This window comes from Rhamphochromis sp. 'chilingali' (assembly GCF_963969265.1).
Source record: "Rhamphochromis sp. 'chilingali' genome assembly, chromosome: 14".
Lineage (NCBI taxonomy): Eukaryota > Metazoa > Chordata > Actinopteri > Cichliformes > Cichlidae > Rhamphochromis > Rhamphochromis sp. 'chilingali'.
Genome location: NC_137941.1, coordinates 4,893,698 through 4,920,754, shown reverse-complemented (window position 1 = coordinate 4,920,754; position 27,057 = coordinate 4,893,698). Strand labels below are relative to the sequence as shown.

At 41.5% G+C, this 27,057-nt stretch overlaps 1 protein-coding gene across 1 annotated transcript in view; it reads right to left on the bottom strand.

Moving 5' to 3' along the window:
• LOC308410211 (tomoregulin-2-like) overlaps positions 1–27,057 on the bottom strand; it is a 138,017-nt gene that overhangs the window by 45,751 nt on the left and 65,209 nt on the right. Inside the window, exon 4 of the mRNA XM_080903393.1 lies at positions 22,402–22,428. Within this exon, the coding sequence (XP_080759519.1) occupies positions 22,402–22,428 (27 nt within the window). The remainder of the gene's footprint in view (positions 1–22,401; positions 22,429–27,057) is intronic.

Sequence of the window (27,057 nt, the reverse complement as noted above, 5' to 3'; positions counted from 1 at the left end):
AACGCGCAGCGCCGAACTTTTATCAACACATCACCTGCCCCACCAGGGGTGAAAGGACACTGGACCACTGCTACACTACGGTCAAGGACGGCTACAAGGCACAATCCCGCCCCCCGTTTGGCAAATCTGATCACGCCGCCATCTTCCTCATGCCAAAATACAAACAAAGGCTGAAACAGGAAGTTCCGGTTCAGAGGAAGGTCGCGCGCTGGACGGATCAATCGGTGGCCGCGTTACAGGACGCACTCGATGACGCAGACTGGGGCATGTTCAGAAACAGCCCCGACGATGACGTCAACGTGTTTACGGAAGCGGTTGTGGGATTCATCGGGAAACTAGCGGATGATACCGTGGAGACAAAGACTATCACAACGTTTCCCAACCAGAAGCCGTGGGTGGATAAAACCATCCGCGACGCTCTGAGATCCCGCACCGCTGCCTACAACACGGGACTCATTACGGGGGACATGGACCCGTACAAAGCCGCGTCATATAACGTGCGGAGGGCGGTGAAAGAGGCGAAGCAGCGCTACGGGAGGAAACTAGAGTCACAACTCCAACAGAGTGACTCTAGGAGCCTGTGGCGGGGACTAAGGACAATAACGGACTATAAAGCACCAACAACCGGTATGACGAACGCGGCCGTGACTCTGGCAGACGAGCTGAACACTTTCTATGCTCGCTTCGAGGCTGCAGCTAAGGTCTCCAACAATGCTAGTGTTAGCGGCGCTAACGGCTGCAGACAGGAAGATACTGCCAGCACCGGAAACGTGCTCGTCATCTCCGAGCATGAAGTAAGGAGAGCCTTCAAGAGAGTGAACACCAGGAAAGCAGCAGGACCAGACGGCATCCCAGGTCGTATCCTAAGAGACTGCGCATACCAGCTAGCTCCTGTGTTCACTGAGATATTCAACATCTCTTTATCTCAGTCGGTGATCCCCACATGCTTCAAAGAGTCCATCATTGTTCCTGTCCCGAAGAAACCCCACCCTGCTTCTCTCAATGACTATCGCCCTGTAGCCCTCACCTCAGTAGTGATGAAGTGCTTTGAACGCCTGGTCAGAGACTTCATCATTTCTTCACTACCAGACACACTGGACCCACTACAGTTCGCTTACCGTCCAAATCGTTCCACAGACGATGCCATCTCTCATCTCCTCCACACATCACTCACTCACTTGGACACTAGAAGGGGGAATTATGTTAAAATGCTCTTCATAGACTACAGCTCTGCATTTAACACCATAATTCCCTCCACACTCACCACCAAGCTGGAGCATCTGGGACTCAGCTCATCTATGTGTCAGTGGATCTCCAACTTCCTAACTGGCAGACCACAGGCAGTAAGGATGGGCGGACATGTCTCAGCCTCCACCACTCTCAGCACTGGAGCCCCCCAGGGGTGTGTTCTGAGCCCCCTGCTGTACTCTTTGTACACATATGACTGTGTGGCCACTACCAGCTCCACCACCATCATCAAGTTTGCTGACGACACCGTCGTGGTGGGCCTGATCTCTGATAACAACGAGACGGCCTACCTGAAGGAGATTAGGAATCTGGAGAACTGGTGCCAGAGGAACAACCTCCTTCTAAACGTCAGTAAGACAAAGGAGCTGATAGTGGACTTCAGCACTAAGCAGGAGAGGAACTACTAGACCCCCGTCATCAACGAGTGCCCAGTGGAGAGAGTGGACAGCTTCAAATACCTCGGAGTTCACATCACGCAGGACCTGTCATGGTCCTGTCACATCAACACCGTGGTGAAAAAGGCCCGACAGCGTCTCTACCACCTCAGACGCTTGAGAGACTTCCAACTGCCCTCCAAGGTGCTCAGGAACTTTTACTCGTGCACCATAGAGAGCATCCTGGCGGGAAACATCTTAACCTGGTTCGGGAACAGCACCATGCAGGACAGACGAGCTCTACAGAGGGTTGTGCGGTCAGCTGAGCGCACCATCCGCTCCGAGCTCCCTGACCTGCACTCAATCTACAGCAGGCGGTGCTGGACCAAGGCCAGGAAGATCGTGAAGGACCTCAGCCATCCCAACAACAGACTGTTCTCTCTGTTGAGGTCAGGAAAGCGATTCCGCTCCCTGAAGACCAACACAGAGAGACTGAGGAGGAGCTTCTTCCCGCAGGCGATACGGTCTCTCAATCACACCACCACACAGTACTGACCCACACATATGGTTCTTACACACACACTGGACTTTCTGGACTTTGGTTTTGCACAACACTGGTCACTATATTCTTCATTTCCGGTTAATACTTGTACAGCTGCTGTTATTGTGTATATATTTATTTATATTTAGATTTCTTCATACATTCTTATATAGTTCTATATTGTGTATTGTGTATTTTGTTGTACAGTTATTTTATTTTCAACTTTAATTTATATATTTATCTTTATCTTATTCTTCCCAGTTAAATTTACCCTTCATTCTAATTTGTGTTGTACAGTTATTTCATTTTTAACCTTAATTTATATTTTATTCCTTCCTAGTTAAATTTACCCTTTTTAATTTTTCATATTTATTTCCTATCTTATTCATAGCCTTTTCCTTTTTTGTTCTCTTTAGGTCACGAGCAGTTGTCCAAGCATTTCACTACATATCGTACTGTGTATGACTGTGTACGTGACAAATAAAATTTGAATTTATTTTATTTAATTTTATTTTTAGGTGATGCTTCATGGATGGATTTGCTTTGGGTTTTTCTTTTTACTAGTTTTCCCAATTTTATTCCCAATATACCCTGCAGATATTTGATTAAAATTCACGAAAGTGAAGTTTTGCTTTTCAATCATACCTGAACAAGTAGTAGGGCACCATATTCTTTTTTCAGTCTCCAGTGAGCTAGGGTACATCTCAACAAAGGATCTGCATGATGCCCAAATTACAACACTTTTACACTCAGATATTGCGTGCCAATTTTCCCAAGTAAACAAACAAACACACAAGCTGTCCATATGATGTAAAAGAAAGCTCGATTCATTAAACTAGGACATCGTCTTTTATTGCTCCTCTTTTATGGAGTCAAATGCCGATTGTAGGCACTTTCTGCGGGCTATACAGCCCAATAAGTGGTGCGCAGTTTTCATCAATTTGTGCTACAGTAGCTCCTTTGTGGGATTGGGCCACACGGGCCAGCTGTTGCTCCCGACATGCACCAGTGAGCCCATGATCTTGTTGCTTGCTTCCCCCTGAGACACTTTTGCAAGGTCCAAGGCGCCTGCACGCTGGAACACCTCACAAGACCAGGGTTTTAGAGATGATTTAACCCAGTCCTCTACCTGTCACAATGTAGCCCTCGTCAAAGTTGCCAATTTCTTTCTGCATCAAGCACGTTGGCTTCAAGAAAAGACTGTTGGCTTGTTCGCTAATATATCACACCCCTCAACAGGCGTTACTGTAACGAGATAATCAACATCGTTCAATTCAGCAGTCAGATGTTTTAATGTGGCTGTATATACTAAAACATATGATCAAAAGCAACTCATCAGAAAGGAGGCAGTTCTGTGGGAATCTGCGATTACGAACGTTTTGTGCTCACGGAAAAATATCAGTATCAGACAGATGTTTCACAATCTCCATTTTCATTTTGCTGCTTACCGCTCTAACCCATTGAGAAGCACTTCAGGCACTTGTATAACTGAAGAAATTTGCTCAGCACATCACTCTGAGAAACCAAAATATGCATTCAGCAGGGCTTTCGGAGTGCAGGAAAAGACATCTGTAGTGTCATTTTAGTGGGCAGAGCAACAGCTTTTCTCTTGAGGACTTGGAAAATATTTGTGTGACATGAGTGACTGGAGCTCCACTGCGCCAACAGCTAATCACATCACCAATAATGCTATTTTGAGCCAGTCATATGACACTCATGTAACATGACTGATCATCTAAATAAAACTTCGAAAAACAAATGTGCTTCTGTTGTGGTATCACACATCGGATAGATGAGACAGTGCAGATGGGCATTCTTTTGGACATGCAACTCCAAATCTACTGTGTTCTGCTTCCAAGCACCAAATTATTTTGACTTCTGAAATCAGAAACAAATCCACACTGAATTAAATCAAACTCTACAGATCACTTCTGATTTTGGTTTGAATGTTTTTCGGGTCATAGTTTTCCTGGTCTGCAACTTTTCTGCTCTCATTCACTCAGCCGCTCTCCTGGTGAGTCTCATTAGGGAGCCATAGGTGTTACCTGTCCACACCTCCTGTCCAGCATCAAACAACTGACAGACCTTAGCCACTGAATTGAATTGGCCACCCCAGAGCCCAGACTTCACCATTACTGAAACAATGTGGATCATCTTGACAGAGAACAGACCAAAAAGCAGTCAACATCCAAAGAAGAGGTTTGAATGTCCTTCGAGAAGCCTGGAGAACTATTCCTGAAGACTCTTCAAAGAAATTACCAGAAAGCTGCCTAAGAGAGTTCAGACTGTGCTCAAGCATAAAGGTGGTCGTACCAAATATTGACTCTCAAGCTTGTTAGAATAAAACAGTGTCTTTCATTATATACTGCATTTCCGTGTGTGTTTTAATAAATCCCAAACCTTGGCTCAAGACTTTTGCACAGTGCTGTAGGCTGTCATATCATATAATAATGTGATGTACAAAATTTAAGCCAAGAGAGGAAAAAACATCCTCACAACTTTAAGAAACAGGTTCAGATGGCTGTAAGTAATTCAATAGACTACACTCATCAGAAGTCGGCATAATTCATATTATGCGTTGATATAATCAACATAATCAACATGACAGTGTTTTTTTTTTTTTTTTTTTTTAATAGCAACCCTGCAAAAAAACACCTTTGAGAACACACCTGCCAGACTGTCACCATCTAGTGACACTTCTGTCCTTGGGCAATGACAGACATTGGTGATTTTGGCATAGTAATGCCCCTTCTGTCCCCATCACCTGCTTGCTCTATTATGCAGCAGTGTCAGAAAATCCCAGGAACTGTCAGGCTCCAGCCTGCTATTTCTCTGTTGCACCAGTGTCAGCTTGCTGCCCACCGAGCCCCGCCATGCCAGGTCTAATCTCGGCCCCAGCCTGCGAGGCCAATCTCCTGCCGCTGAGAGTTGGATTGGAGCCCTGGACAGTGATGGCGGGTGAGCAGTGGCGGGGTATGATCTTAGGAGTGGAGGAGAAAGAGTTAATGACTAATCCTGTGGACACAGGACCACCAGAGAGGATTGGCTGGGGCTAAAGAGAGATATGGGGACTAGAGGGAAATTGGAACTAGATCAAGTAAGAAGAGAGGAGCTGGAAACATGGGAGGAAGAGCCATGCCAGGATGTGGAGAATATGAGTCTGGCTTATTTTACCAACAAAAACAAGTCTGTTAGCAAACTGTGTCCTGATTATAACGCAATAATCTGTTACTTGGCACCATCAGAGTTCAAGGTTTCCACGTCATTTTGCCTTGTAAAGATAAGATTTTATTAAAAAGTAACATATGGAGGAGGTTGGGGTGGATGGATGGTTTGAGGCACTTTGATGCACAGGGCAGCTGCTATTTTTCTTTCTTTTAACATTATGATTTTAAAATTCATCATGTTTTTTATTATTTTAACCACTGCACTGCAATAAAATCCAAAGACAATGAAAACATAATAAACATAATAATTTTAATTGTGTTCTTACACTTCACTCAGTCAGTTGACCACGCTCGGATTTGTCCTTAATCTAACCCTGAACTGCAGAGTAAGCTTCATAAAGATGTAGAGCGGTTTATTAACTGAATTTTAAAAAGTGTTACATTTTTTACTTCATCAACTGCAGTATATGAGAGTTCTCCAGATACCAAAAACCCCTAAAAAAAAACCGGCACATTTTGCTAATAACAGTCTGCTTATGGCCAGACTGAGTTGTCCATAACAGTGAAGAGCAGCACTGCCAGAAAGAAAAATGTGGATGGACAATATTCCAACAGAAAGAAAGAAGCTTAGACATCGAAGTGAGTTCAGTCAGACGGCTCACGTTCAAAATTATTTACAGCGGTGGCAAAATATTGTTAGAGTCTGGTGTCTAGGCTCCAAGCTCATAGATATGTCATATGTAGAAATTGGTGTTACAGAAACACTGGTTAATTATAGCATAAAAGGTTGATGGAGGCAGTTCTACAGGAGGCAAAAAAAATCTACAACACATGTTAATTGTCTCAGTGGCCTTACAGTACCTCTAGTAAAAATGTCATCAGCAGCTCTGCGACACTTCCTTGCTGTTTCATTCTCTTAATTTGTGAAACTCTGATGGAGTATGTAATGAGAAAGGTGAGGTTAGCATGGCACCATTTGCAGCTTGTATTGAGAAGCTTGTACTGCATGACGGGCAGCTACAGGTATAAAAAACCGAACACCTGAAAGCAAGTTCATAAACCTGCCATTTGCTAATTGACCTGTTCTTTTTTCCCCTGCATTTAGCCGTGACAGTGATGCTCCTTTTTATAAGTGATTCAGACGTAATAATCAGTGCAATCTTTTGTTTAATCGCTGAACACCGCTAACCGTCCCTGCATTCACAAATACATACATTTCCCCCTGTTTTGATTCCAAATCCAGCCTCTGCTCACATATGCAACGGATGAAGTGTGATTGACAAGTTCTTTTATAAAGTAGCTGTTTAGGAAAGTGATAAGAAGGTAACATGCTGAAAGCAGGAGAAAATAAAGCATGAAAGTGGGCTTCATTTTCAAATACTGTAGCACATTACAGCGAGGCTACATTTTATATACGTCCTTCAGGAGGAAATTCAAAGTAGAAGCAGATATACCAGTTGCTCCGCTGAGAGAAACCTAAATAGATGTCTTTGAGGATGTGACTCAGAGGCTCGCCATTATCTCTACCAGCAAATTACAGCTGAATACACACACTCGGGAGGATTTTAAAAGGTATTTGGGGAAATATTAAATTAAAAAAAAGCAGACTTAGAGGAGAAGCGCTAGATTGATTTTAGCTGTGTACACTGAAATAACTTCACTGGGTATGTTAGCGAGGACAATAGAAAAAGTGTGTCGAGCTGTTTGTTTCTTTACGGCATGTGACTGATGAGTCAGTGAGCATCTCAAAGCTTTTGCTTTTCTCGCAATGCCCTTTGATATTTAGAGGACTTTGTGTGTGTAGTGATTTTCCCTGAATAAACAAGCCAACTGTCCCTCTGCCAGTCTGCCATTACAACAATCAAAATGATCAGTTTCTCTGATGTAAACAAACCACGAGCCACTGTGGGGTTTCCCAGAGCACAATGTGTAAGTTTGGCTTTCAAACACAAAGCCTTTAGCACGCGCACAGTCCCCCCCCCACACACACACACCCCACTTTAGCGCCACGAGGGATTGCCTGCTCCTCCTGAGATGAGTGCTGAAGCCCACAAATAAACAGCCTTCAGATGTTTACATATGGAGCACAACACCGTCGAAGGCCTCCGGAGAATGAGCGGAAAGCTCATTTGCACTGTTGATGAGAAGAATCAGAAATTGCTGTGTCGGTTCATGATGACTGATTAAGAGAGGAATATTACAGAGATAAGGGAAAAAAATGAGTGTTTATGCAGGAATTTTCATATTTTCAGTTATTTATTTTAGGTTTTGATGAAATAACGATGAAGTGCACAGAATTTTAAACATGTTTATTCTTTAGAACATTTTTTCCAGCAGGTCTCCAGGTCTCGGCATCTCGAACAGTGATGCTGGGATATTGCTGGTGATGGTTTTCTGTCTGACATGTAAGAAAGTCTGTTACATTTAGCTTTATAGCGCTTGCTTCATGCAGTTCCTTATAGCTGTTGTAATATCAGTATCTCTGCAATTCACACAAATTCAAGCATGCTGTCAGTGGGTGACTTTGACAAAGTTGCCCTGCTTTTACTTTCATGGCACTTAAAGATAAGGAACGGCCAGGGCAAAGAGAGTTACCGCAGTATCGCAGCTTTTTCTAGCTTCTCTTGGCTTCATTAGAACCTGCGTTTCAGCACTGGGGTGGTTTGCAGCCAAGTGTGAAGTGGCCAGAATGAAAGTCAGCACCTCCAAGTCTGAAGCAGTGATTCTCTGCCAGAAAACAGTGGATTGCTCCCAATGGGTTGGGTGAGAGTTGCTTTGGGTGTTGTACTGGGAGAAGAAAGAGCTGAGCCAGAAGGCAAGGCTTTTGATTTAGAAGAGGAATTAAATACCAGCTCTCACCTGTGCTGAACAGCTCTGTGTAGTGCTGCAGGAATGAGTTTGTGGATACAAGCTGGTGGTCTGGTTCTTTGCCTGAAAACAGTGGCTTGCTCCTTCTGGGTTAAGGAGACATGCCACACTGTGTAAAGCAGTTTTAATATATCTGAATCTTATTTATGACCAATGGAGAGGTGGAGCATAATGTAGCCGTTGCGTTGAGTGTGAAGGTAAAGCTTTTGGTTTACTTTGTCATTTGTGTATTTCACCTCTCCCCTCTAGGCATGAAGTAGAGGAGGAAGATGCAAGAGGCTGTAATGTAAGAAGTTTCCTCTGTATGGTGGTGTTCAGCCTTAAGGACAGGAGAAGGAGCTTGGACATTTGGAGGAATTGTGGTGTAGGAGCCAGCTGAGGTAGTTCAGCATTTCCCCTAGTGCTTTCTGGGCACGCCAGGCTGAGAGCAGACCGATTTTATATGGCTTAGGAACACCTGAAGGTCCCCTAGGAGGAACAGGAAACCCCATCTGTCTAACCTGCTGCCTCTGCAGCTCAACTTTGGATAAACAGAAGCAAATGGGAGGATCATTTTTCCCCCCCTCCCAATTGCATGAAAAAGGGACATCTGAACATATGCTTCTCTATGACTTTACCATTTCATTGCCCAAATGTATAAAGAAAATACTCAGATTAATCCAGAATAAAACTTTTATTCTTTGCACTCCTAAATGCAGCCCACTGTTAAATCACCGACTGTATTAATATAATTGTGGGTGCTGTTATCATGCCTTACTTTAATAATGGCTTCTGTAAGCAATAAGATGAGACAAAGACAAACCAACAAATGGCTACAGGGTGTCCAACAGATATTACATCTTAGCAGTGCATAGAAGTCTCATATAAAATGACCTGCTCTGGTTTAGTGCTTAACTGAGCATCAGCAGAATAATGAATGCTGCAATTATCTTCAAGCAAATGAGAAAATGTTCTTCTCCCCGCAACAATGACCCTCATGAGGAATCGCTATTGTGACCTCTTTCTTTATTTCCTTTTCCCCCTCCTTCCTTAATTTGTTTCTATCTTCCTTTCTTCCCCCTTCTTTCCTTAAATAACTCTCTTCCTTCCTTCTTTCTGTTCTTTCAGGGTTTCCTTTTCCGTCCTCTCTTTATTCCTTTCCACTTGTGTCATTCATTTTTATTTTTTTCTCTCTCCTCCTCTCTTCCTTTCTTGCTTCCATCCCAAACTCATCACACTGCTCAAATTTTTTCCTAAAGTGTCCACCTGATTCCCTCGCTCCCTCTCCTAATCCCAGTCAAATCCTGTCATTACAGAAAAAAGCCCAGTCCTGCCATCTCTCTATCCCGATATCTGCTCTTCCCTCCTTTTCCACAGGCCTTGATTTGGCAATCTTCCCCCCCTGCACCGCTCTCCATCTCAGCCTCGTTCCATTATTTTCAGGATGACAAAAAAATATATGACAATAAAATCCCCGATGCCACTGAGAGCGAGGGCTGGCCCTAAGGTGACCCTGTTACTCTCATCAGCCTCCGTTCCACTTTTCCTTCCACCTTCACTGATAGCTCTGCCACACGGCGGCTGCCACTCTCCGTTTACATTATTCCACCCTCACACCAGATACCGTCTGAACCTCACCACCGCCCCACTCCAATTCATCTCATTCAAAACCCCTGCTGCGCACACACATATGCACGCGCACACACAGGCGAGGGAAATTTCAATAATAATTTCAGAGTGGTATGATTGGATACGTTCCCATGGAGAGACGAAGGAAAAGCAAACCCGCAGAGGTGAGAGATGGAAATGGGAAAGGGAGTGAGCGCGAACGTGTGTGGATGAAGGGATCTAACAACTTTGCTTCTATCTCATTTGCAGATCCTATCCCTCTCGGTCTAGATTACGCTGTTATCCCCGTGCCAAAATAAAGGCTTATCAGCCCAGCCTTTCTTGTGTGCTCTGCCTGAACGTATGCTCCGTGAGACCGGAGAATAGATCTCTTTCAATACAGGGACGATCTTCATGTACACTGTAAAAAAAAAAAATAAAAAAAAATAAAATGCCACTCATTTTCATGTGTTGTGGACTGTAGGAAATGGGGATGCCGTCCAAAACCTTTTAACTTTGTTTTACCATCATTAACTTGAATCAGTAAACTATATTATGCCGATACGGTCATACAAAGAGACTTACCTACAAGTGAAAACATTATTTTCTCTACAGAAGTAGCACGCCTCGGCATCATAGTATAACACACAAATTATTATTAGTTGTAGCGTATTTATTCACAGTGCACCACCAGACTCTAAAGAAAACAGTCAAGTGATACCTCACAGGGTTAAATCTGAAATTAATTTCAATGTTTCAGTTTGTTATCGATCTCGTGTTTGGAGTTTTCTGTGGTCACTGTTCACAGCTGTGGAAATGTTCGCGTCTACCTCGGCTTTTAAGGAAAAAACTTTTTTTTTTAAGTGGCCTCACTTTTTTTTTAATCATGTGTTAAGGATGGTTTATACTAATTTAAGCACTTCGTAAAATTTGTTTACAACATCACACAGTAAACACAGTTTACATGAAACCGTGAGATATATTAGCCAAACATTTGAAGGTAACTGCTTGCACTAGCTGGGAAAGACACCAAGATCTTTTTTTTGCTGTTTAAGAATAAAGGTACATATTATGTATATTTGCTCCGCTCTCAGTTTAATTCAGTTAAATTTTATTTATATATCAACAAAAAACAACAATAGTTGTTTCAAGGTGCTTTATATTGTAAGAAAAAACAAAGGTAAGGTTTAAGCCTAATCTTAAACATTTAAATGTAAAAATCTTAAAGTCTTAAAATCTCTCTGAAACATGAAATAATATAAGGTTTGTTAACATTAACCGATTCCTGTTGAATGTTGAAGACCAGGGGTTTGGAACTCCAGGCTCAACGGCCGATGTCCTGCAGGTTTTAGATCTCACCCTGGGTCACCACACCTGAATCAAATAATTAGTTCATTACCAGGCCTCTGGAGAACTTCAAGACACTTAGGGAGGTAATTTAGCCATTTAAATCAGCTGTTGAATCAAGAACACATCTAAAACCTGCAGGACACTGGCTCTTGTGGCCTGGAGTTCCCCTGCCTCTGTTCTATCACCTCACTTGCGGTGCTTTCTGATTTACTACATGAAAGTCGCACTTTAAAACAAACCACGCCACGATCACTAAATGTGCTCGATGTTATTTCTGAAAGATTAGTCACAGTCAGTGTGGAGATGGTCAGTTTATGCAGTTTATATGCAGCTCTTCATTACTATAAAATGTTTCAGGCATTTAACTAGAGCAGCTTATTGGGGCCGTTGTGGTTCAAATAATGAATGATGTGAGGTTGTACTCTCAGAAAACAAAAAATAGAATTTATACACAAAGTTGTAATTTTCTTATATTTAGACTGGTCAAGAGCCACTTTGCTATTTCTAATTCACCCTCAATACACCAGAGCAGTCACCACACATTAGTGCTGATCTGCTGCAGTAACAATGAGCACGTTGTTTTCTTCTGGAAAGGCCCAGTTCTCGGCAAACGTCTCTTCAAAGTCTAAGTATGATACAGATCTAGGGGAAAAGAATATTTCCTCATTTATAAATTAGACTGCAAAGGAAAATTTGATTTCGTTATCCACTGCAAGCGGCTGTGGCGTGATGACGCTGATTCAATCTTGCAGAGTGAAGCAAAAATACTCCCTGACAAAAAGATCATTTAGATTTGCCTCTTAGTAGGGTGACTTTAACTTGAGATTTCTTTGTTCTCTAAAACATGGTTTCATAATCTGCTTTCTTTTGCTTGTATGCATACACACACAAACACACACACAGCACGTTAGCCTCCACCTCACTCTGGAGCAGTTTGCAGGGATGAGAATTAGCACATCCAAGTTTGAGTCCGAAAAGGGTGGATTGCTCTCTTCGAGTTACTCAAGTGTGGGAGTTCAAATATCTCAGGGTCTCGTTCATCACTGAGCGGAGAGTGAAGCGAGACACTGACAGACGGTACAGCAGTAACAGAAATGGACTGGCATTTATATATAACACTTTTCTAGTTTTACTGACCACTTATACAGCACTCTGTTCATTACACTTTGAGCACCTAACTACCTCACATCCATGACCAATTTAGGACCAGCAATTATCCAAACATGCATGACATGTGGGACTGTGGGAGGGAGCCAGAATACCTGAATGAAACCCACACAAGTGCAGCAAAAACCCTCCCCTGTGCTCAGGAGCTGTGGGTAGTGATGAAAAGAATGAGAGTGCAGATAAAAGCAGCAGAAATGAGCTTCTTTTAAAGATGTTAGTGTAAGTGATTTGGGAGGGGCTCAGAGTTCAGGTTATGGCATCTCATCAGACCACCTCCACCCAAAGGAGATGGTTGAGAAGAGGGAGGTGATCTGGATGGATTAATAGACAGCACGAGAAATGAGTCCTCACTGAGAAAAGAAATGCTAACCTTAAAACTAAATCCTATCTTTTGGGGAAAAATAAAATGCTTCTAAAATAAATCTAAGTGATTTTTGATCTGTGCCAATCAGAATAAAATTGTTTGTCCCCCAAAAAACATTCAGGTTTGAGCTTTGGGCTTCTTAAACCACACATTTGTGTCAATTTCAGACAAAAGAGAGATTTTTTTTCCTACGAAAGGTGTCTTGTGCCATTATTTTCCTTTTGTCTTTACGGTGGCACTGCAGTGCAGTGGTTAGCACTGTCTCCGCACAGCAGAAAAAAAATATCAGCATGCCTTTCTGGTCGACTGTGCTCTCTTTGTGTGGAGTCTTCATGCCCTCCATGTCCCTGCATGGATTTCCTGCGGTTCCTTTGGCTTCCACCACCAAACCAAACAAAGGTGTGTTAAGTTAACGGGTCTCTTTACATTATAAACTGTGTATAGATGTATATGTAAACGACTGGTGACATGTCCAGGGTGTAAAAATAGTGAAACAAAATCTCCCCTGTTTATAGTCATGGTTCATAATAAATGAGTGACACTTAATGTCAGCTTGAGTGAGAGTCAGACTTTTCAACAAGGCTGGATGCCTATCTGCCCCTTGGCTTTCACCTGCCTATTAGGGTGGAACATATTGGTTCTGTGTGTGAGTCTGTGCATGTAAGCAGTGCAGCACAGAATAACTGAATAGGACACACATACACAGACACACACACACGGGTGGGCTAACGGTGGCGAGCCTTATCGCTACACCACAAAGTGGGAAGATTAGATTACTCACTTCCCTAAACCTCTAACTTGGTTACCATAGCAATAGCAGTGTGACTGGGGCAGCGGTTGGTCACTGTGGAGGCTGCTGAAGCAGGAATGGACGTAACAATTACCGGGGGAACCGTGGGTCAGCCGGCGGCTTTACCTCCGCTTCTCGCCGATTCATTTGGTTCTATTCTTGTGTTTTCTAAATGAGGTCATCCTCTGGTCGTGTGCTTCAACGTGGAGAAAAGTGACAACATCGGCAGAGCAGACATTCTTCTTCATTTCTCCTAATGGGGTGTGCTGTAGCTACTTTAAGAAGCCCTGCACGCATGTTGATAAGATATGTTGCTGCAAAATATTTGGATGGTTGATAAACGGTAAAACATGAGGTCCCAGCTCGCGTTGCCATTTCTGTGCACTGCTGCATAGCGGCTAAGGAAGATCAATTGATATTGAATTCATAATTGCACTATAGTGGAGCCTCGCCCTTAATTCAAATTAATGAAGTGCTTGCAAATCCATAGTGTTTTGGGTTTGATCATTAGATTAATTACCCCAATAAGGCTATTGTATTTCAATTAAGTCAATTGCAGTGTTTATCTTTTCATTAGTCAACACTCAGAAAAATACATTTTACACAAAGAGTGGAGACAAGGCTCGGCACGTGTACTTATGGAGAGAGAAATACAAATCAAACTTCAGTATATCAGCATTATTGTACTTCAAATTCTGTTTTTAGGGTTAACGTTTCGATTTCAGCTCACAAAAACTGTCATCTTCCACTGATTTTTGCTGAGTACGCGCACCAAAAGTCCTTGCTGTACTGAGTGATTTGACTAAATTGACAAAGACTACAAAACACGGACCTTCCATTCAGTGTATTTTCTATTAGAACTGAAAGTATACACTATGATCTCAGTTTTTGTCTTCATTTTATTTCAGTTCATTTTAGTCTGAGTTTACTAAGATACCGCCAGAACAAGTGCTTCTAAAGTGTGAGCCTAAACAAAGCTCGGGAAATAATTAGAGTGACACACAAAAGAAGCAGGTAGGTGAAAAAAAGCAGGAGAGACACTTCGAAGAATGCCCCATAAATACTGGTAATTACAGTGCTGACAGCCCTGATGCTCTCTCTCCCTGCTGTTAAGGACTTATAATGGAGTCATTTTTTACTATTCAAACTGGGAAAAAAAAAAAAAAAAAAAAAAAGGCTCTGATAAGTTATGGGACACTGTTTTGACCTTGACAAAGCACTTAATTCAGATAAGAGTTACCCTCGAAACTGTGGTGAAATTAGGTCACTACAATGCCGGTGGCTCACAGAGCATGACAGCGTTTAAATCTTTGACTTAGCGGCTCAAGTCCAGCTGACTCCTAACCAGTATTCTTGCAGGTCCAGCTGAGGACTAGTTTATCTCTACTAGAACACTTTTCAAAAATTCACTGTTTAATATTGGATTGGAGAAGCCACAGTGAAGCATAGACCTAATGTACTTTTGGGTCTTGTAAAAAGACAGTGAATAATTAAAGTCACCAGTTGGCAAAGTAGCAATTTTACAAAATTAGTTCCCTGTATGAAGATGCATTAGATGACTTCTGCTTGACATAAACTGAAAAGAACAGAAATGTTTTGTGCTTCTCAGAAATTGATTCATGACAAAGTTAAGAAATGTTATGCAAGCAAATAACTCTAATTTCAATGTGTTTTTACTGCACAATCACATCTTGTGGTGTTTTGCAGTGACTGGGCTGCAGTGTTAAAGACCAGTTAGCAAAGATACTGTATTGAGCACTGAGTCTTTATAGCTTAGCTAGAGCCAGCAGTGCTGACACTGTGACAGGACGTGCTTTTCTACTGTTCCTTCAGTGCAACAGATGCTGGCCGATGACGGCTTTGCTGCAACTTGTGGAATAAAAAAAAACATTAAAGTTCAAACATGGAGATAGTTTGCATTCACGCTGCATGCCAGTCACATCAGCGCATCAAACTTATCTCAGCACTGCAAAGAGAGACACTCAAGTCTGTGCAACAGAATCCACTGCATCTTATAGTTTTTAAGTCACAATGATCATATACTGGAATTTTACTACTATTGTTTGTATACTAACAGCTGGCATCTGTCAAAGCAACACCAACATATAACATGAGCTGGGTGCTACTCATTGTTCCTGGAGGCTGCTTTCATGTCAAAGCTTTACTTGTTAGCCCACATTAAATTAAAGAGTTTTTAATAAAATGCATCAAAAGGAACTTGTGATTTTTCTTATTTTATGTAAAAAAAATTGGGGTGGACAATTAAAATAAAATGGCCACAGTTTCAAATAATGAGACAGGTAATACATCGGAAATACATTTTCTTCATGAGTCATTCTGGACATTTTTTGTACTCCTGTTTCTGGAGGATGTTATTCATAGGGGAATTCCTAAAATGATCATCTTGGGCACATGGCTCTGCCAATATTACACTAAAACCATCTTTTACAGGGAGTGGCTAATCAGAATACAGGTGGCTTAAAGAGAGAAGTACTAAAACTGTTTGTTTTAGTACTTCTCCCTTCAGAAGAAGAACTGAAGGGCTTATCCTGGTTCCATAAGATTTATGACCTGCATGCAAAATGGCAGAACATTGTAGTGCAGATAGATATTTTCTATTTGTTACATTCCTGGTTGTTGCTGAGAATTACTGCCTCTCAACCTTTAAGAGGAGAAAAGTACCATCTTTGTCAATTCCTTGCTGCCACCTCCTGACAGAGGGCATGTTTTACTGCACCTGCCCACCAGACACATTTGATCATCCACATGCACACAAAAAAACCCATTTTGGAATAGACACCCTCTGCTAAACCTGATCTCAGAATCCACCTCTCGCTCCACCTCCACTGCTGAAGCTGTCAATACTTCTAACGGGTATTTTGTGATCAGCTGCTGCGTGCAAGAAATTTCAAGCCAACCCGTCCAAATCTTGTGGAGATATTTTTGTGTGGACGAAAGCGGTGGACTGACATCCAAGAGGTGGTGCTGCTTCAGTTCTAAAAATAAGGACTGTATTTTTTTCCCCTTTTACAACACTTCAGCTCCTTTTTTCGAGGTGATATCATGCAAGAGTAGGTTTTATCTCTCTTACAGTTTGGCATTCTAACAAATGATCATCTGCCAGCAGCGCGAAATAGTCTGTCTTCTTTAAAAATATACTTGGACTGTTGAGATGCCTCGAAATCTTTCAGGCTCAAGGCTTTGCTCTGTCTTTGTTCTTGCATGATCATGTGAGCGCAATTCAATTTCTCCACTGTGCAATTTGATTTGGACAAATGGTTGATTCTGACTAAAGGGGCCATGTGACTCGACTCGTGCCCAGAGGGCATCTCCCTGCACAGTTGACTTGTGTACTTATCAGATAAAAAACAGCAAACACAAAGGAGAACACACACTGACGAGCATGAATGCATCCGCGCTTGCACTGCTACTGGTCTGCATTCCACACACACACACACACACACACACACACAGCTACTGAAACTGGCAACTTCCTGGCTGACCCAAGTTTTATGTGTGTAGATTTATCATCGGCCATTAAAATATATTTGATTTTCACTGAGATGGCTCTCTACTGCTGACTTCTTACAAGTCCAAGCCGTCTTTTACAACCGCTTGCTTTAACCTTCTCCCCTGCTCATAAAACACCAGCATCTTCTTCCACCTCTGGCAGATCCCACTCCTCCCTCCCCTCCATCTCTCCTACTGTATCTCTCCATCTATTGTGACCTCTGCTATGATTCTATCTTTATAGGGTGTGTTTGTGTTTCTCCTCCTCCTGTCCTTGCCCTCTTCTTTCCCTTCTTCCTCCTCTACTGCACAAATACCCTCTCCACCCTTGAGCTATTTTTTCTTAATTGTCTCTTTTCCTCCTGAATGATCGATTCGTCAGATTTATCTGACATTTTGAGAGTGAGGACAATTCTCAGGCTTCTACTTTAAACCGCCCAGGGGTCTTGGAAGGTGAACATTTATAATGAGCTTTCATGAGGATATTCAGAGAAAATCTGTCTCACTTAAAGAAATATGTGAACGATGACTCTATACCTTTCACCTTTTGATCGTCTGATGCTACACTAATCATTCCTGTTGGTTTGGCTGGGATACTGTTATTTTTTTCATGATGACACATGAATTTTATGAGATTTTTTATTAGCTTTTTAAAGCCCGCTGTAGCAGTCTGTATGTCGTGCTATGTTATGGAGTGATGTCCTGTTGGGTAACTATTTTGAAGGACACATGAAGCATGTGGAGTATTATTTTTCTGTTTTATGATACTTAAACTTTAGATAAAACATGTAAAATAAGTAAACTATTCAGTCTGCAGTTGCATCAGTTTGTTGCTGTCACAGCACTGCTCTTTGGCTTAAAGCTGCAGATAGTCAGTAGGTGTCATTTGGCATTAAAACCTTGATACACCGGCCACAGTTAGAGTTTGCTCAGCCAGAACACTGCTGTTTGTTTAGCTTCCACTCACTGCTCGGTTTGCTATAGGCACCAAAACCAACCTGGTTAGTTCTAAAAAAGGTCATAATCTGGGTTCAAATATTCACCTCTCGCTACCTGCATGATGATGACGCAGACCAGTGCATTTAAATATGAAGTGTCACTGATCGAGAACACTTTGTACATATCTCCTGTGACTGCAACTGCAACAAATCAGTCCTTTTTTGTTATTCAGATGTTACACAGCATCGGTAAGATTTTTTTTATTTTTCCATCTTTAGACTAACATAAATAACTGTCTAACAAATTATTTGCATGATGTGTTGGTTGAAAACTCGCTGACCTTTTAATGTTTTCAAGCAGACTGATTTTACCACAAGTAAAATTAATTTTAAACATGCACTTACTGAATGAGGTAAAAGAAGTCGGCAGACTCTGCGCTTAATGGATGTGTAAATTAATAAGTAAAATCCAGAAGTCGGAGGATCTGGCTGTTATTTTTCACTGCAGACAATATAATTGTCAAACACTGTATGTCTCTGATGGCATTGCAAGAGAAATGCTTTTGAAAAACGGATTAAAGCCCTGTAGCACAACTCCAGGCTAACGTTAGTCAACTGAGGTGTCAAACAAATGACCTGCAGGCTAGAACCTGGACCAGCAAGGGGTCCAATTTGGCTCATTGAAAAGTCTAAAAACTCACAGAAGGAGAGCATTACTTTTTGGGGATTTTGCATTGTGTTTTGCACCAGGAAGCTTTGTGTTGTGTAAGAATGCATTAGTGGATCTGAGTGGTTGCCTCAACTGTAAATTTAACCTGAGCCAGAGTTCTGAATTGCTGTCAGGTTAGAGCCTCTTACTGAAAAAGACATTAGCCATTCCTGCCATACCGCGCAGCAATAAGGTGCTGAAGCCAAAGAGCCACTCTCTTTACAAAGAGTCTTGGTAATGACAGCAGGCTGGCTGGGAAAACTAAAACATACTGTTGAAACTGCACTTTTTTTTTCTTGAGACATCTCATGCTGTTAGTCTTTTTTGTAATTAAACGGTTCATTAAAGGTGAATGTTTTCAGAAAGTGCTAATTTGCACCCAAACACTTTTCGTTACGGATTATTATGCAGTGGTTTACTGTTCCAACCAGCTTGATCAAATTGGTCTGTAAATGGCGTGTGAACTAAAACATTTGCCACCTTTAACCTGACTTTTATGGCTAGAAATAATATATGTACTACTGTAAACAAGCGCTGGGTTTGGGTGGAATAATAGTTCTGTAAATTAGAGCAAACTAACATAAGCTATTCCTTCCAATTTCCACTGAAGTGCAGCTTTTCAGATTCAGAGTTCTTAGCGTTATAGGACTAAAAATTCTCGGTTTTGTTATTGAATTCTCTTCTGTGCTATTTTGGTTCTTGTAAGGCACCGAGAGCATTAAGGGAAAAGAAACCCTCTGACTGCTTTCTTTCACTGCAGATTTTATGGTGGTGTCTTGCAATGAAATGCCGAAAAACAGCCCAAGGAAGTGTGATCGTCTATACAACGGAGCTCAGAGATAGACCGAGCATGCATGGCATTACAAACAAATCACGATGGTACTGGCCGTGCCATTTTTCCCTTTAATCCCATGCAAGTGTAAGCACATTGTGTTCACGGGACATGCATAAAAATGTATGTTTCATTTTGCTCCTCCTTCCTCCTGCTTCTTAGGGCTGTCTGTCCTCCTCTCCCTCAATCTCTACACCACTCGCCGTCTGTTTCCTCTGCTCTGTTATCTATTTTGCGACTTTCCCCAGGCCATTTCTTTGTCCACCCCCATCTTTCCTCTCTGTCTTTCCCTCTCTCGCTTTCTCTCTCTGGTTGACCTAGCACCAGTTTCATTTCCGCTTGTTCATCCGTCTATCTGCCGTCTTTTTGGGGGGCACTAATCTCTTTTTCAATCTCTCTCTCCCTCTCATATATGCTTGGGAAAGCTCCATGCATCGGAGTTAATGAAGTAACTGCATGGGCAAACACACGGGAGGATAGAGAGGCTGCAGAGTGGGGAGTGTAAATATATGCATGGGTACAAACGTGTTCTGACAGACGAGCCTGACTACTGTCTGTGCTGATGTTAGAGTTGAATCTTGTTAGTCAATTAAGCAACAAATTAGAGACTTAGCTCAAAGACACGTTATTAATACGGTGGGGGTTTATGTGATTAGTTACACAAAAGTTATTCATAAAAAAGTCACTCATGGCTATAAGCTCATCTCAATCTTATTGCAATCAACTCTCACACACTTGTCACTCTCTCCCCAAGCTCCACTGTTTATCAGCTGCAATGCTGCCCAGGCCACCATTCCGCCCTTTCACTCGGCTTCGTGAAGACGGGCACACAAAGCTAAATGAGGACTTTCTCCAGCATGCCGTCTCTGCAAATCTTGGCTTTCAATGTCGAATTTGCACAAAAAAGTAGTCAGATGAATCAGCGTGAGATTAGAAAGGTGAAATGTGTAATTTCTGGGCTTTTGCTTAAAAAAAAACACTTTCAATTTTTCAAATAATTCCCAGTTTTTTTTAGGACATTATGCAAATTTTTATCTGGCTGAGACTTGAAAAAAATCAGTTGTGATTGAAAATCTGTTACAATTCCAATTGTTCTGTGTTTTAAATGTATTTTCTGCTGCAGTCACATGATCTTTTACTGCAGCTGTGAGAACAGCCTGTTCACAAAAGTCTAGTTTTGACAAAAGGACAAAAGATAAAACACATGCTGGCAACATCACTTCCTTCATCTTTATCTGTGTTTGTTAGCACCCATCACGTTATGTAAACTCACAGTTTCCCATACATGAATGGCTATTTGATTATAATGCATTACCAGTAAAAGTTTACTCTGCATGTTAAAAATAAAAATAAATAAAATGACTCCATGCTCACTTCTTTTGTCCACTTGTTGCATTAAATAAATAAATAAATAAATAAATAATCAGGGATGAGCAGGTTGAGTGCAAATCAAAGCCATCAATCCAAAACAATGAGCTAAAAGAGCCTAAAACACTACACAAAGCTAGAGGCAGCTCAAAATTAGCACTTAATCCTTTTTAAGTTTATCAGCAGAAGTGACCCTGTTTGCTGAAAGTTATTGAATAATTGATGGTCATTTATAATATCCCATAATTGTTTCCCAAGAAACAATTATTAACAAAGAGTTTATTAATAAAACACTATAGTCCCTGCATGTTTACATGTAGGATCTCTCTGACAAGCTCTTTGAACCAGCCCGTTACTGCAGGTCATCAGGAACGCACCACCTGGTTACTCATCAGGTACCAATCAATACATTTGTTAGGACCTTGCAGTAATAATAATAATAATAATGGATTGGATTTATATAGCGCTTTTCAAGGCACCTAAAGCGCTTTACAATGCCACTATTCATTCACTCTCACATTCACACACTGGTGGAGGCAGCTACAGTTGTAGCCACAGCTGCCCTGGGGCAGACTGACAGAAGCGAGGCTGCCATATCGCGCCATCGGCCCCTCTGGCCAACACCAGTAGGCAAGTAGGGTAAAGTGTCTTGCCCAAGGACACAACGACCAGGACAGAGAGCCCCGGGATCGAACCGGCGACCTTCCGGTTACAGATACGCTTCCCAACTCCCTGAGCCACGGTCGCCCCTCAGTAGTTCAGTCCCCGGTCTTATTAATCATTTTTATTGCTGTATTGTTGGTTTTTATTTACTATTTTATTAATTTTGTGCCTTTTAATGATGTTTACATATTACTGTTGCTTTTTCTCGTTTGGTTTTCATCGCTGACAGAAGTTTCATAAGGATTTTGATAGATATGAGCTGCTAGTGACCTGCTAGCCACTTTGCCTTTGTTAGCTTCTTTAAAATGTCCAGTTCACCTGTGTGAGCGTTATTCAGGTGTTTAGTTTTCTTGTCTATTTGTGTTCCTCCAGTCTATTTTAGTGAAGTCTGGTGAACGATGTCGTCACTCGCAGCAAAGCATTTCCATGCCAACAACATGTGAGCATGTGGCTGTGAGTGTGTGTGTGTATAAGTATTTGCATATGCCACTGTGCGTGTGTTGTGCATTGGCTTATAATCCCAGACCAGCTGACTATTGCATCTTTAGATGTTATTAATTCACTTGGTTTTATCTCTCTATTAATTTAATCTATGTATATACTCATGCTACAGTCTTGATGCTAGTGCATTTGTGTAGCAAATTGTCTGGTATGAAATATGCTTTATAAATAAAGTTTTGCTTTAGTACATGAATTCAATTAGATTAAACGTTAGCGTGAATAAAATAATAAGTGAAGCTAATGATGTTAAGAGAACATGTTTTTAATTGGTTTATCATATTATGAAATTAAAATACATTGAAGTCAGCCCCTCATACTCAATAATAAATAGTGCTGTGGAACACAGCGGGTAGAGAGCAGCATATTAAAAAGCAGTATGTGAGGAGTTAGAGGAGGTGGAGGAGGAAGAGGTGAGTAATCTTACCATCGTCTCCTGATCCTGAGCCAGCATCTGCAAAGGAGAACAAACAGTTATTAACCAGAGGCTCTCACAGACACAGACATTAGCTGAATAATGTGTGTCTGCATATGTAAGTGTGTGTCTGGACCTATTTGAATATCTGCTTGTGATTGTGTGCATGTACACAAGAGAGAGTCTGTGTGCGTGTGGGTGCGTTTAAGCGAGATGAGATTTCTGTGAAGACTGTGCAGAAAGTGATGCAGAGAGACAGATCTACAAAGAAAAAAAAAAAAAAAAAAACAGCTGAAAAACCAGAGAGGAGGATGATAGTGAGGTGGAGGATGCACTGATGCTTTGAGCATCACGCAGCTCCCGCATTCTGTACCACAACACCTCCAACTGTGGACCTCTCAGTGGTAGGACTGTGGGAAGGCGCACTGTTGCAAATGTGTTTGTGTGTCAGCGAATCCTTCTTCATGGCTTTCCCACTGAATCTGTGTAAAGCCCCTTCAAACACACTGAGCTTACTGAGCTGTTCAACAATACAGCTGTGAAAGAGATACTCATGAGCACTCCGAAGCTCCGTGTAACTCGAGCTGCTGCACAAAGTGATCTGCTAAAACGCACAGTGCCAGAGCACACGCAGGCCCTCCGAGGACTGCAGGGGGGATGAGAGGGTTTTATAAGAAGAGGTGCACGTCATGGGGCAACTGCAGTCCCAGAACACATGGAGTCTAACCATCAAGCTGACACTGATACTTTCGTGACACAAGGTTTGGATCAATAAAATACATTTTTGATGGGAGTCGGTATTGCCAAGACTCTCTGAGGTCAGAGCAGCAGACGCTCCGATGTGTCAGGGGAAAGTAACTCTTACACTCTTGTTTGACTGATATTTTCTATAGTTCAATGATCACTGAATAATTCACATTGTTATAATCGTGAGTACTGTGTTATGCGTTCACACTGGTGATTTTGGAAGCCCTTATGCATAGAATTAGTATCAGTTAGATAGGCAGTATCAAGTAATGCTTCGAATGCTATGAACCCTTAACCTGTCCCGGGGGCCAGAATTGAACAGGCAAAGGCTCTAGTCTGGCCACTGAACAGGTCTTGGAAATGTGAAAAAGTGCCCAGACTTTTCATTTTCATAGGTCACACAGCTTTCCCCCTGCCGTCAATTCCTATTCATACTACACCAAAATAATTTAAATAAAATGGGCATTTTTTAAATTTTAAATTCATATTTCATAACTATGGGACGGTTGGGGCAAGGGTAGTAGTAGTTTCACTTAAGATCAAAGTAGCCTTTGTGCGCCCCACGATGTAAAACGAGTTTGACATCCTTGCCTTAACCCCTCAACCGGTTGAACTCACTAAGAGATATAACCTGGAGTGAAAGAATTCATCATCCTCAAAAATGCTACACTTCTCTAAATACAATCTACTGTGAGAACACCATCAGCATCAGGAATAATGCTATAATAATATTAATTTTTAAAAATTGACTCCTCACATAATGGATACAAAATAAACCAAGTAGGGACGAATTTTCATTAGAATTATCGACATCCATCAGCCTGATTCTGAGGTTTCGTGTAGGTGATGTTGGGACAAATGGAGTATGGTTGTTTACTAGGATTACTGTAGCAACGGGAGCTGAAAGCAGTATTACAGTGCAGTGAACTGGGCTGAAAAAAAGGGATCATTAGTGATTTGTTCCCCTGAGGACAGTTGTGAGATAGAGTGAGAGAATGGCCAATGAATATTTCAAACTGATACACTATCAGAAACAACAGGGGTTGTTTATGACGTAGGGCCATTGTCTGACCAAATCTGGTAAAAACCTCAACACAATGACTGGAAGAGTAGAAAAGCGGAGTAGAAAGACTCTTCAAAGACAAACACACAACAGAGTGCTTCAAATCCTAAACCCGACAATGACTTAGCATTTGCACACTTTTCCACCATCTGTTATTTTGTTAGATGCCTGAAATAAACCCATTTCTTCATGTTTTCTTTTACATTATGACATAAGTGTGAATTTCTAAGCTTTTTGTGTCTCAGAGAAGACATTTTCTAACAATAGACTACAGAAGTTGTCATGGACTTTCAACATGATCAAGCTAAACACACAAGCTCAATGGCAGTGACAATGACATGTACATATACACCAATCAGGCATAACATTATGTCCGCTGACAGGTGAAGTGAATACTGTTGGATGGTGGGATATATCAGGGAACAAGTGAACAAGGTTGTTCAAACAGATGTATTAGATTTGACTGCAGCTCTGTTGGGTGTTCCCAGCCTGCAGTGGTCAATATCTATCAAAAGTCCAAGGAAGGAACAATGAACCAGCAAAAGGATCATGGGGGGGCTAAAGATCACCGAGGGGAATAAAGGCTGGCCCGTATGGTCCTGTCCAAGAGATGAGCTCAAATTGCAGAAAAGTTGTGATAGACAGGTGTCAGAATTTACAGTGAATCACAAATCGTTGCATATGGGGCTGCAGACCGGTCAGGGTGCCCGTGCTGACCCCCGTCCACCACTTAAAGTGCCAACAATGGGCAGGTGAGCATTAGAACTGGATAATGGAAAAATGGAAGATGCTTTGGGAAATGTTCTGCTGGGAATGTTAGGCAGGTGGTTAAATGTCGTGCCTGACTGGTGCATACGTACCATACATGTGGTAGCTCGTATAGCTTTTTCCAACTGCCTTTGCAGTTCAAAAATCCTAAAAGTTTCAGTGTGTTGAGATTTTCTTGCTGAAGAAAACCCGTAAATATCATTAACTTAAAAAAAATTGCTTATTTCTGCATTAAATCAAAAGGGTACACACAAATCCCACTGGCTTTTGTTGCTGACCTACAAGGCCACACTTCTTGTATCTTGCTTCCAGCTCTGAATCTTTAAAAACACCACTTAAATGAATAAATATTAGTGAATCGGATACAGAGATTTCATGAGGAAGAAAACGTGTGAAGTCAAATTGTCTAGAACCCCATAGAAAATATGACAGATTTTCGGTGTGGAAATAAAGGAAACAATGTAAACAAACATAAAAAAAGGAACTATTAAGGTTGGTACACTGATTCTATGTCAGTAGTAAAGTGTAATCTCATCAGTGGAGCAAACCAAATAAAAAGTCAGATTCCCTTGAGTTGTATCCCGTCCACTGAAGTATCTTTTGGATAAAAACTGAGAGGCTTTTCCATATAAATCAAATAGCAGCCATTGTTTACCTGGTATAAATATGTGTCTTCACATTTCCAGCCAAACATTGCTTACTAAGCAGCATGGAGATAGTGGGCCCCTCAACATGTCAGAAGTCAAACTGTTGTTCTCAGCAAAGAAGGGATTTCTCAGCATCAAATCACAGCACGACACATGGTTCCTCCGGGAGTCAGTGCACGGCACTCTAACATGCTTTATGGAAATCACTTGTATCCAGAAGTGTAAATCTCTATATCTGCTTTGTTAAAAGATGCTACAGCAACTTTACAGCAGATATGTAATTAGCTAAATCAAGAGACAAAAACTCTAACAAGTAAAAATCCTGTCAAAACAACACTGTGGTCCCAGAGGATGAGGAATGCGTCTAAACCACTTCTCAGGAGAGAACACAAATCAGCACTTCGCAGTGGATGACTGGAAAAAAAGTTATTTTTGCTGATGAATTCAGTTTTAGATTTGTGGTAGTAAACAGAATGTGGTACTATATGACAGGAGACAAGCAGGAGGTAGTGGGAATATTTAAGTCTGGCAGTATTTGCTGCTCTAGAGCTGGAGAGCTGCACTGAACTCCAAGCAGTGCTTGATCCTTCAGGCCTCTGCATGTTTGCGTAGAAAGATTCCTACTGCACCGCCTGAGAACCAAAGAAGACCAAGGAGTGCTGATTTTCAAAGACCTTCCTGCACAGTCACTTCACCTCAGCTCCTTAAAACATTTACAGAGGCACGTGAAGCCTCAGAACGAGTTTTGCAAACTTATGTGTCTGTGTGCAAAAGGGAAACAGAAGCCACATTTTTGCTGTAATCCATGAACATCATTTGGAGACTGAATACTTCTTAAATGTATTAAACAAATCCAAAATATTTATCAAATTAAAAAAGTATCTTTGCTTAAAATCACTGATTTTGGAATCCATGATGTATACCTTTATTAAACTTCCAGAACAGAAGCATTCAGTAATACTGACCGTAAGTAGAAACTTTCTTTTTTGTTTACAAGAAAACTGTACAGGGCACCTTTAATATATATATATATATTTTTTAAAAACAGCCTCTACAAAAACTCCTCTGCCTTTCTCCCTACACAATTCCAGTGACCTTGGAGTGTGTGGGACACTAAATGTGCAGTGTTTCATGAAAAGGCTTAGCTTTAAGGATCAGGCTGAAGTCCGAAGGGGTTCATGGGAGATCAATAAAAACCTTTAGTATCTGTACAAGGGTAAAGGTTTGAGGAGAAAAAGACTGACATTAGAAAATAGAACAAAACAGCAGGGGAGAGAGGCACAAGCTTACATTTCTTCCCATTTGTCTGCCAAATGAAGGGTCAAAAAGAGGAGATACCACACAATTTTATTTTGTGAAAGGCACTGGAGGGTGAGGGCGAGAGCAGAGAAGGACTGCATCAATAGATGATAGAATTTTTTCCTAGTTTTAAAGCAACTGATT